Raw genomic sequence first — 12,875 nt, 5'->3', positions numbered from 1 at the left:
GTAGTGCTGGGGTGCTCTCTGGAGCCTTGAACCAGGTTTCTGTTACTGCACAGATATCGATTTTTTCCATGCTAAGGAGTACCTCGAGTGCGTGCATTTTGAGGTTTAAACTTCTGGCATTGAGTAGCATTACCCTCAGTTTTTGGTTACTTGTGTTGTTTATGGAGGTGGGTTTGTCTTTTGAGCCTTGCCTAAAAAAGGCACTATGGGGGTGGCAAGAGCCTTGGCCAGTATTTGAAAGCATAAGGGTTACAGGTGCAAGCCAAATGTGGTGAAGCAGAGTGGCTTGTCAAGCATGTCGTCCCAGGCTGACAGACACTGGATCCCCATTGAACGACACCAATAGCTTAGCCAGTTGTTAAAAACTGATCATTTTTAATTTGTATTGTGGCATCATTCTTGGTGAGGGCAAGATGCTACTCAGGGTCAGGGTCATACCGGCCTGGGCTACATGATCAGAGAGCTCCTCTATGTCTCTTTTCATGTAGTCCAGGGAGGCACATCTCAGGTCATTCACATCAACATGTACAATGACAGAGTCATATTTGTACTTGTTTTGGAGTGACCTGAGTGCATGTGTTATGTGGCGGATCCTAGCACCTGACAGGCAGCTTACAGTAACTTTCTCCTTGTTCGGTCTAGTGAGTGATTATTATTATTATTATTATTATTATTATTATTATTATTATTATCATCATCATATATTACTGTCTGTGATGGTGCATTTATTTTTTTTTTTAAATATATCCTGACAATTTGAAGACATTAAATAATTCAGTCAGTTAAAACCACGAAAATAATATACTCCACGGGGTAAATGTCGCGATACCACAAGATAAATACAATAAATAAAACAGTCCAAAATGGTAGTGAAGACAACCAGGCACTCTGTTGATTCAATATAACATAGAATTTATTCAAAGTCAAAAACGTTGGTGAGCGCTTTTGCTTAATAACTTCATCAGACCTTAATACAATTCAACATATAAAATCCTATTTAAACAAGTTAAAATTTCCTATGTCCAATCATAAACAAGCTTCTGTCTAAACAATTAAGTTAAGTTATATATATTTTTTAAAAAATGTATGAATTTATATTAGATGCATATATGAATTAGTTTTTAATTATATGCCTATACTGTTTTTAGCTTAAGAAGCGCTTTTCCTATATATATATATATATATATATATATATATATATATATATATATATATATATTCCTGTGTTTTATGCCTTTAACTTACTTGTTTAGACAGAAGCTTGTCTATGATTGGACATAGGAAGTTTGAACTTGTTTAAATAGGATTTTGTATGTTGAATTGTATTAATGTCTGATGAAGTTATTAAGCGAAAGCGCTCACCAAAGTTTTTGACTTTGAATAAATTTTATGTTATATTGTATCGACAGAGTGTCTGGTTGTCTTCACTACCATTTGAACTGTTTTATTTAATTCAGTCAGTTACTTTAAGCAGGTTTTATATTTTCCTAGTGCTTGCATTTAACACTGTTGTATAGGTTGTCTGTTTCATATGCAACAGTATGGCACATGCCAGTGCCATCTGATTTAAAAAAGGTTTTGTGCAGCATTATGTGACTAGCTTTATAACTTTGTTTTCTGTAAATTACTTTTGTAATATGTTCAAGTATTGATGTTACATGATTTGTTTTGTGACTTTCAGTAGGGCAGTAAGCTTTGTTAAAGTTTCATTTGTATATGTTAGTAGGGTCTATATTAAATCAGCGAATGCTTAAAAAAGTGAACACTGATTTATCAACTCCATGTAAGTGAAAGCTTACAATCCCGAACACTCAGAACAGCGATTTTTTTTTCCCAAGGGAAAAAAATTGCTGTTCCACAAAAAAATAAATAAATAAAAATAAAAACATCAAAACATTACCTAACCCCCCACCCACTGAAATATACCAACTCTGAGATCGCACTACAGTGATGAAAATGGCAACATAATGGAGGCGGCCAAGCAATTTCTTTCCCAGGGAAAGAAATCACTTATATGCCGTTTTGCTAATTTGCTGTTTCGTGCTTTCAAGTTCGATCAAGACGCATTTGAAGGATTGCATCTTTAATCATATAATAGGAACCCTATTAGTGGTGTTTTTGGTCTGGGATTTTGAACACTCAGGTGCAGAATTTCTGTTATACTTGTGTAAAAGCTTTATTATCTACTAAACCTTTAGCTGTTCTTTATATTACAGCAGATTGCATGATTATCCCCCCACCCTAGACTTAGATTTATAGGCTGTATTAGTTCTGTAGTGCACAACACAAACAGAGTAGCACACTTCATACAGTCAAGTCGGTGTTTATATAGGGTGCTACATGATATTTGCGAGCACATAAACTAAAATGGAATATTTCCTCTTGCTTTTTTTTTTGGTTATAGAATATTGACCAAAATGTTAACCAATGTGTCTCAAAACACATTCAAATACAAATTCAAAACCAAATAAACTATTATTATTAAAAGGTTAAGCACTTTTATCCTCAAATTACAAGGACTTTTTTAGAACTGCTTAAATATGGTATCAAACACACACATGCACACACACGCGCACACACACACACACACACACACACACACATACACACACACACACACACACACACACACACACACACACACACACACACACACACACACACACACACACAGACACACATCGACATATTACTATGCATGCCCCAAGCAACAATCTCAGTGCATGCTAAATAAAAAAAAATGTACTCCTAGTGTGGGGGCTGCACCCTCCACACCCCCTGCTAATTACATATACTAACTCCAAGATCATACATTTCTTAAAGAAAGGGAATATTCCCAACCCCTGTAATTGCCTGATCTTACACAGCTATCAACACCTCTCACCATCAGTTTAGTTGACCAAATTCTGTTGACTATATGCCAACAAAACCATTGTTCCACAAAAGCAACAGGCACCATTTTGATGGTCTGTGATTTTTTTTGTCAGCTGTTGATATAAATATTATTCTAGAATTTATGGAAGTTGTGCTTTTTAACAACTGTATTTTGAGGGTACATTTTATCAGTGAGCTAGTGGAGTGGCAGTGGGGCAATCTGTGCATTAGTGTATGCTAAACTTATGTGCCATTGTTAGCAAAATTTTATTAATACCAAATATGCATCAACATTTAGGTAATGTATTAGCTTCCTGTAGCCATCCATCCACAACCCCTTTTTCCCATTTTTGCACACAGGGTTGGGGTGTCACTTCAAAGTGACAATCATCCAGAGCCAAGGATTACATTGCTGGATGGCTACCCTGCAGTGGTAGTTCTTCCACACCACATACTCTCATGCACACTCACACCTATGGCCAATTTAGGTGTCCAATCCACCTACTGCATATCTTTAGAATTGTGGGAGAAAACTGGAACACCTGGAGAAAACCTACGCAAACACAGGGAGGACATGCAGATTCCACACAGAAGGCATCCCTTCTGAGAATCACTGTGAGGCAACAACACTATCCGTTTTGCCACTGTGCCACCCTTTAGCTTCCTGTATGATATTCGTATTTTGTGGCATGGTAGTGGAACTGAAAGTAGAGTACTTGAATTTTTGAGTTATATTCAACATTCTACTACTTTTCACCTACCATTTCTCTAGTCGTTCTGTACATTACTTGGCAATAACTCACAAAAAGTTATACCCTATGTTGATTTACCTAACGTCAGGAAGCCTACACTTTCTAATTCTTACCTCCACTTTAAAAGTAGTCACCCCATGTGGCAAAAAAAGAGGCCTAGTAAAGGAGCAAATCGTTAGGCTGGCCAGGATAGCATCTGAGGATGATTAATTTGTATTAGAAGTTAATAAGTTGGTTACTGTGTCTCTTTATAAACAGTACCCCGTGAGTTTAGCTGAATTAAAAATGAAATTATTGAAGAGATTGGTGTTACATATACCCCCTTGTTGGGCACAGGTTTGATGTTTAATAAAATGCGTGTTACTGGACCTTGTTGGAATTTTTTTCTGGCTGGTGACAGAATAGCACTCATGAAAGAATCAAAACTGCGCTGCTTCTAAACAGTGCACCAAGTGATATCTGTAAAAATATAAAACAAAGTGAACTATTCCTGTAGGTTATATTTGCTATAAACTGTCATGCATCATGGAATTTACTTCTCAAATTATCACTAATATGTTGCTTTTGCACCACATAGGGCATCAAATAATAACTGCAAACATGTTAAATAATATAGCATGTTTCTCTTCCTTACATTGGACTATTAGAGAATGGGTGATCTGTACATCGCCACTCTGACTGGAGAACAAATGTTCTCCAGCAGCAGGGCATTAATGTACAGGTAATGCCCACTGAAAAATGTGTTCTGTGCTTCATGGCAGCATGTTAAGTTGCCAGGAAGCTTCGACTGTAATGGAGATAACTTCCACCATTATTTGTATGTATGTATACGTGTGTGTGTGTGTGTGTGTGTGTGTGTGTGTGTGTGTGTGTGTGTGTGTGTGTGTGTGTGTGTGTGTGTGCATCTGTGTGTGTGTGTGAGAGAGAAAGAAGATAGCTTAGTTTTGCAATAGATGCAACTCATTTAAAATTAAGTAGTATGCATACCTCTCAGCCTCTTAACAAGAAATCTGGATAAAGCCTAAAATAGTGTGTGTGTGTGTGTGTGTGTGGGGGGGGGGGGGGTAAAGGCTCAAAAATCGGGACAGATTTTAAATATTGTACATAAAAAATTAGAAAATTGCTTTAATGACAGTATTTATGTTAACGTACCTTTTTCTAGAGGATATGAAGTCCATGTCTGTCACCTAAGGGACACCCCTGATTTTGATTCAAATTTTAGCTCTGCCACCCTTAATACCAACTAAAACTGATGACATACACATAATAAAGAGTGAAGATAAATAGAGTTATGGACATTTTTTTACTTCAGAAAATGTATAATAATTTACTGTCTCTTATTCTGTCACTGTCTCAACTTAACAGAACTAATATTGTAAGTATCCCTGATTACTTCTGAATTTATCACTGATAATGTTGAGATTTGTCCCTGATTATTTGAGAGCTATCGTAAAGTCTGAAACTCAAATGTAACTAATTATTCAGTGATTTGACCCCCCCCAATGATTTGCCAGCATATACTATAGCAAGTTTGAAACAGTAGGCAGATGACCTATTTTACAGAAAAATATTAAAAATATATATATAGTAATTAAATTGCTTTGTATTTTTTAACTGATAGCACATTTTTAAGCGCAATAATGCCTGACAGGGTTGTTTTATTGTGTAAATAACACCTGACCAAGGGTGTTCTGAGGCCCAACACCTCTTACTCATTATCAGGTATCACAGAATAGTGTTTGTTAGCCGGTGAATGTCATTTTTTTGGTGCAACACAATTAATGTAGCCTCTGCATGCTGTTTCAACATCACCCCATTGTTAAACAATCGTGATTCATGTTGCCTGTTCATGCCCACCCCTTTTGTAAGCACATTAGTGTATTCAGTTACTGTCATCTGTACGTCCTGTATTTCAGTGCACCCTGTGCCTGATCATCAGATGTTTGAGAATCAGAACCATGCTGCTGTTTGCTGCTTTTTAAACACAGCACCACATGACAGCTGCTAATGTGTAAAATAAAGTGAAGTGATATTCTTGGTTATGTTTGTGTGTAATTTGTCATTATTTGGTACTAGGAAATCAGGACCATATTGCTCTATTTTTCTTCCCCACTAAATAGTGCATTAGTGATATCTACATGATACATGTAAAATAGATGTTCCTCCTGCTTATATCTGACTGTTATTTCTCACTACCTGGTACCAATGAATGTCACTCATCAGGTAGTGAAGACAGTGTCACTGAAATTTAATTTCCATAAATAGATCTAATTGCACACTGATATTCACACCTTTAGAGCCAGTTCCCATTACTTACATAAAATCTCTACTACTCAAGCTAAAACCTTGCTCTCCTTCCACTGATAATTTATCTCCTACATTCCTCAAACTTGCTGCTGACTCAATTGCCTATCCTATATCTATACTAATTAATCGATCTATTCTGGAATCAACTGTCCCCACCCTTTGGAAATCTTTCTTCACTATCCCTCTTCATAAAGGTGGAAACTCCACTGACCCCTCAAACTACCGACCCATTGCCATTCTGTCCCCCCTCTCCAAGATATTAGAAAAATGTATTCACTCACAGCTTCTCAATCACCTCCTCACACACCACTTACTTACCCCTACCCAACATGGATTTCGTCCTCACCACAGCACCACCACTGCCCTCCTCTCCTTCACTCATATCATTGCAGAGGCCCTAGACAACAATAAACTTGTTTCCTGTCTCTTCCTAGATCTCTCCAAAGCCTTTGATACTGTCTCTCATCCTCTACTACTATCCAAACTCGCAAATCTCCACCTAACCCCTCCACACTTGACTGGTTTAATAGTTACTTATCTGGCAGGGAACAATCTGTCAAATGGCTCTCATCCTCCTCACCTTTCCTTCCCATCTCCACTAGTGTTCCCCAAGGCTCCATCTTAGGACCCCTTTTGTTTAACATCTTCACCGATGATCTTTACACCTCATGCAAAGAATCCTCCCTTATTCAGTATGCCGACAACTCCACACTTATATCCATCTCAAATAACATTTTGAACTACACTCCCTGACCCAACAGGCCCTACTATCCACTGAACAATGGCTCTCTCACAACCTATTGATCCTAAATCCCAAAAAGACCAAACTCCTACTTTTCCTTCCCCGTTCTCTTTCTCATCACAAAACCTCTTTTTTTATTACATCTTCTAACAATGCAAACATCCAACCTGACACCCACACAAAACTCCTAGGGGTCATTATCGATGACGATCTCAAGTTCAACCTACACATACTCCAATGTATTAAAAAAAAACAAAAAAAAAAAAACAGGAACTAGGTCTGCTGTATCGGAACAAAAAATTCCTAACCCCTGAATCTAGACTTACCCTGGGCCAGGCACTCCTCCTTCCCTCCCTCTTATACGCCGCCCCAGTTCTTACCAATATCCAGGCCTCTACTCTAAACAAACTCCAACAGACTTATCATAAAATAGCCAGATTCATTACTAACTCCCTGTACAACTCACACCACTGCATTTCTTTAAACTCTCTTCAATGGCTTGAACTTCCCCAGTTTCTGCTATCTTATCAGTTTCATATGCTACACTCTATTCTTTATAAACCCTCCTTCTGTCCATCTCTATCTTCCTTAGTCTCCATCTACATCCCATCCCGGACCCTCCGTACTTCTAACCAACAATTACTTGATATCTACCACCCAAAAAGGTCAGTAGGCAAACTACTCTACAAACACTCCCTTGCCCATGGTAGGAACAAACTTCCCCTTGACTTACGTTCAATCTCCCACACCTCACACTTTAAAAATGAACTAAAAGCTTATTTTCTCAATTCCAGAACCTGCCCTTGCCTTGACCCTACCTAGTCTTCCTTCCCTTTATGTACCCTCAAAAGGACCATACTTAGTACCTCATTACACCTCTCTCTCTCCAATGTGTCTACTATGCATTTGCACAATTTTATACACCTATTGAACTATATCAATGTAAAATTGTTACTTAGCTTTTTTTTAATGCAACTTTAACTTTATGCATGTAACCCAACATATGTGAATCATTTTGCTATAACTGCTATTATATCAATATTGTTTACAATTGTACTTGTTTTACAATGTATTACTGGAGCTTTTCTCCTCGGGTCTCCACTGAAAATGGGCCACAAGCCCAGTTGGACAAACCCGGTTAACAAATGTCAGTAAATAAATTGTATTCTGTAACACTTTCCTGGTTTTTATCAGAGTGCACTTTTACATGCATTTTATGTATATTACTGAATCAGTCCTTTTATAATAATTTTGCCTCTGCACAGTATGCACCCTATCAGAATTTAGTAAGATAATTTTTAAGCCTGTTATTGTTAACTTGATTGTCAGACTTCCACTCAACAAATGCATCATGTCCTCTTTTCAGCTTTCCTCACTTAAGATCAGTTTTCAGGGCTTCCAGACATATTTTTTTCTTCTTCTGAAACTGTCAATAAACATACGCATTTTGCATATCTTTATCTTTTTTATCTGGATAACTTTGTACTGTATCTCTATATAAAGATAAAAAAAATAAAGACGCTCGTTTGATTATATTCATGCCATAAATGGTCATGCATAATTTCTTAAGTACACAGAACAGCTACATAAAAGCTCCATTTGGTCCTGTTTAAAATAGAAATAAGTTGATAAGCACCAAGTCCAAGATGTAAGATTATCTTATAAGTGCCCTAGCACAAGTAGAGATATTTTATTTAATATCATTAATACACAAAATGTCTGCATCTGTGTGGTTGGAACTACAAATTTGTAGAGGACTGTTCTTTCAGGCATATTTCTGTACGATGATGAATGATGAGCAGGGACTTTTGCATCAGTATATATCCCCAGTCCCTGTGTTTACAGATTTGGCAAACTGATGTATTGCCTTGGAATCTATGAACCTAAAAATAGCTTTATCAGCCTGTTATTAGTACTATTAGCTTGTGCATTAAATTCAGCTTACAACAGAGGAAACATATTTATTGCCCCAATCACAGTCTGAGTAGAAATAGACACAAAACAAAATTTACTTCTTTAGAAAAACATTGGAAATATATCTAGCTATCGATTTTCCAAACCATTTGCCCTGGAGAGGGTCTCTGGAGAAGCAAGCTGAGCAGCACAGAGTATTCCACCTGTAACGACTAACCTTGTCTCATCCTTCAAGACCCCCAGGGGTCCCAGGCAACTTGAGAGATGTACTGTTTGGTTTACTACTAGTAGGCTGTGTCTAGCACATCTCCCCAGGGACCAAAGGCATCCTTACTAGGTGCCACTCAAAAAGTAAACTGAGGACAGTCTAGTGCCAGCCTACACAAAGTGTAGTAACCAGGAACTGACTAAAGGCACTTGTGAAGAACCAGGCAAACCAGATGAAGTCTCATTGGGATGGAAATGTGATGAATCAGTTAAGCATTTACGTGTTTTTAAGTTTATGAATAAAAGTGATACTTCTGCCTGGTTCTGGTTTGCCTGGTTCTTCACAAGTGCCTTTAGTTGGTTCATCTACTAAACTGACTTTCCCCAGTCTGTGCTGCTTCTCTGAAATCATCCCGGATTTCTGTGTCCCTTAACTATTCTGCCACAGAGAGTGAGACCAGCGACTGTATAAAAGTTGATTTCTTTTATTCTTGTCTGCCATCTCATCCTTTTGGTCATTGCTTGGACAATCATGAGGAGGTATCAAGTTCTAGAATGAGCACAAATTTAGGGGCTTGAAGAGTTTGGTAAGACTGCATCTCACAAGTACCCTCTGAGAAGTAATATCAATTACATGAAACAATGAAGCAGTAGATAGAGTGAAGGTAGAAAGCTGCAAAAATGTGCTTTAATCAATTGTTTGTTTTTTTCTATAGATTCAACACCTTGTGTTCACCAGAGCACGGCAAACAGGAAGAGAAGGGCAGACAGTGAAGAAGCCGGTTTGTACAATGTTGGAAATAAAAGTAGGTTATTAATGGCTGCATTTTTTAAAATGGGATGATTTTATTTGTTGCAAATCCATGTTGTTGACAGCACTGTTTTTATGTACTACTCCTCTTTACTTGACCTCTACATTGTGTGAGTCTATTTTTTTTTCAGTTTTGCTCTGTTTAGAATTCTAATTATAACTATTTATATCTGCTTTGAAACCATTCATTGCCCATCCATTAATCACATATGTGAACAAACAGTTTACAGTGGTCTGCTACTTCCTTAGTGAAGGAATGCTTTGTGATGTCTTCTACAAGCAGACTTTAACAACAAACCTTAATGAATGAATAATGCCACAGGGCTGTTCAGTTTAATCTACCTGAGTCACACAAAATACCATATTGTGATGTCTCAGTGAAAGAAACTGTATTGTATCCAGCAACACTCAGGTACTCAAATCACTTGAGCTTAAATCTTAAGTTATTCGCCATTATAACTTTACGTGGCAATTGTTAATGTTATGCCTGATGCTTTACATTAGAGGAAGACTATTAAGAGTTAAGCATTGCTGAGTTATGCAAGATCCAGGGTCAGTACACCTTAGAGAAAATGTGAAACAGGTGCTGTATTGTCAGCCTCACTCTTTCTCTAACATAGGTTCATAGGTAGGTACTAGGCTATCGGCCCTGGGGCCTATACAAGCCCAGCCAAAAAGGTACCTTGGCTTTTGCCACCCAAGAAAATTATTTTCCTGTGCCACTGTCGAGTAGAGCCACAGAGGTGATCCCCGGGGTGAATTTCCTATTTCCCATCCAATCATCAAGATTTTTCTTGAAGAGTGCTAATGAAGAGCTTTGTTTGATATAGATAGGTAGTTTATTCCAGAGTATGGGAAGTCTCTGGGACAGGAATCTATCCCTCCAGCATGTTCTGTTTATTGTGGTGACAATGTTTAGGTCCCTAGAGTGTGTAGCTCAGAGGGATTGGGATTTCTTTAAGTGGAGCATGTCCAACAGCTCTGGGTTTGACATAGCTTTGCATGTTAGGCAGAAATCACCTCTGAGTAGGCGATATGCGACGGAATAAAGCTGGAGTTTTTTTAGACGGTCTGCGTAGGGCATGTGTTTGAGGCTGTTAATCCTCTTTGTGAGGTATTTCTGTGGCCTTTCCAGTTGTTGTAGATGTCTTGTGAGGTATATACCAAAAGGGGAATTTTATTCTATAATGGGTCTAATGAGTGATGAGTAGAGGGGAACAATGACCTCTTTTTTTCTGGATGAGAAACCTTTTGTGATGAGGTGCGCCACATAGAAGGATTTCCTGACTACTGTGGCAATGTGATTATCAAAGGAGAGACTACTGTCCCCCTGTGTCCCAAGGCCTCTTATCACACTTTCGGTGTTAAGTATACTACCGCCTATGTTGTAGTTCATGGTTACAGAGTTTTTACCAAAGGAGATGACAGTGCACTTTTTGGCATTGAGCTTGAGGCCATGGCTTTGACACCAGGCATCTGCCTCAGTGAGGCCCTTTTGTAGGATGTCCACATCATTAGGAGTTTCGATTATGGCTCCTAGTTTGCAGTTATCTACGAACATCATTAACCAAAGACCTTCTGTGTTAGCCTGTACTTCAGAGAAGTAGATACCAAACAGGAGAGGACCCAGGACTGAACCCTGTGGTACTCCACTTGTCACTGGTCTGAAGTTGGATTTGGAGTCTGCTACTTTCACAGTGTGGGTTCTGTCAGTGAGCCAGTTGGCAACCCATCTTGTGACATAGGGATTTATACCTTGTTTAGTGAGTTTATCTATAATTCCAGAGTGGGGGATGGTGTTGAAAGCCTTGGCAAGATCTAGATAGGCTGTGTGAACTATCTTACCCTTGTCTATGGCTTTGGTGACTGCTTCAAAGAAGTCTATCAGGTTTAGGAGACATGATCTGCCTTTTACAAACCCGAACTGGATGGGATCCAGAGTTTGGAGTTTACCAATGTCTTTGTTTATAAGTTCCATGATGATATGTTCCATGGCCTTGCAGACCAGGCTCGTCAGGCTAATGAGGCAGTAGTTCCCAGGGTCCATGGTGGCTCCCCCCTTGTGGAGTGGGATAAGCATTGCTGTGCCCAATTTAGCAGGCACAAAGCCTGAGGTGAGGCTATGATTGAACATGGTACTTAGGTGGGGTGCCAGTTTGTTCTGTAGTTCGTGTAGAATGCAGCCTGGGATGTTGTCTGGTCCCATGGATGCTGTGTTCTTGGCTTTGGAGAGTGTGGTTTTGACCTGTGCAGCCATGATTACAGGAACTTTGCATTCTTCCAGTATAGAGATGGGCTGTTTAGGGGGTGAGAGGGGGGTAAAGTTAGCACTGAACCTATCTGCCAGGATGTTGGCAATATCAGTTGGGTCTGTATATTTAGTGCCATTGTGCTGTAACTCAGAGCAGATCTGAGTGTTGCCATTGAGATTCTTGACATAGTTATAGAATGCTTTGTGGTTGTCTTCAGAATCAGTGGTGATTTTGTTTTCGTAACTAGCTTTGGAGGATTTTATCAGGGATCGCAGCTTCTTACTGAGGCTGACCAGGGAGCTCCTCCACTTGTGGGATTTTACTCTCTTTTGCAAGAGTTTCTTCCTTCTGTTGTACAGCTTGTTTATGGCAGGGGACCACCAGATTGGCTTCCTTTTTTTGGAGGATAGCGTCTTGGTTCTGTTTGGGATAGCACGATCCATGCACTCATGTAAGTGCTTATAAAGTGCAATTGTGTAGGATTCAGTAGTCGTAACTGTATTGTCCATCTGCATGGGTGTCATGAAGTTCACCACTTCTGTCTTAAGAAGCATGAAGTTGGCTTTGTAGAAATTTTTTACCATGATTTCCTTAATGGGGGGTGGAGGCAGGATGTGGATATCTAGGATAATTAGATTATGGTCAGATCGGACCAATGAGGAGTACATCAAGAAAAGAGGAGTGGGAATCCTAGGGCATGGTGGGTGATCTGTAACAAGCTACAATTTGGAATGCAGTTTTGCCTAGAGTTAATTGCACTTGGATAACCTCGGCTGCATTATGCTGAGCAACTAGCCTGGAGGTGTGGATATCCTTAATGAATATGGACACACCTCCACCTTTGGTGTTCCGGTCCAGGTTACATGGCCAAGAAGTGTGGTATGGGTTATAGCCTGGTAGTGCAAGGGTGCTATCTGGAGCCTTGAACCAGGTCTCAGTCACTGCACAGATATCGATGTTCTCCATTTTAAGGAGTACCTCGAGTGAGTGCAATTTGAGATTTAGGCTTCTAGCAT

At 39.0% G+C, this 12,875-nt stretch overlaps 1 protein-coding gene across 1 annotated transcript in view; it reads left to right on the top strand.

Annotated features, from left to right (window-relative positions):
* The window catches only part of LOC122815573 (protein mono-ADP-ribosyltransferase PARP12-like), a 1,647,737-nt gene that overhangs the window by 395,168 nt on the left and 1,239,694 nt on the right, over window positions 1–12,875 (top strand). Inside the window, exon 4 of the mRNA XM_044088182.1 lies at window positions 9,513–9,602. Within this exon, the coding sequence (XP_043944117.1) occupies window positions 9,513–9,602 (90 nt within the window). The remainder of the gene's footprint in view (window positions 1–9,512; window positions 9,603–12,875) is intronic.

This window comes from Protopterus annectens, chromosome 11.part0 (genome assembly GCF_019279795.1).
Source record: "Protopterus annectens isolate FY-2018-M chromosome 11.part0, PAN1.0, whole genome shotgun sequence".
Lineage (NCBI taxonomy): Eukaryota > Metazoa > Chordata > Ceratodontiformes > Protopteridae > Protopterus > Protopterus annectens.
This window is presented reverse-complemented; position numbering and strand designations above follow the sequence as displayed.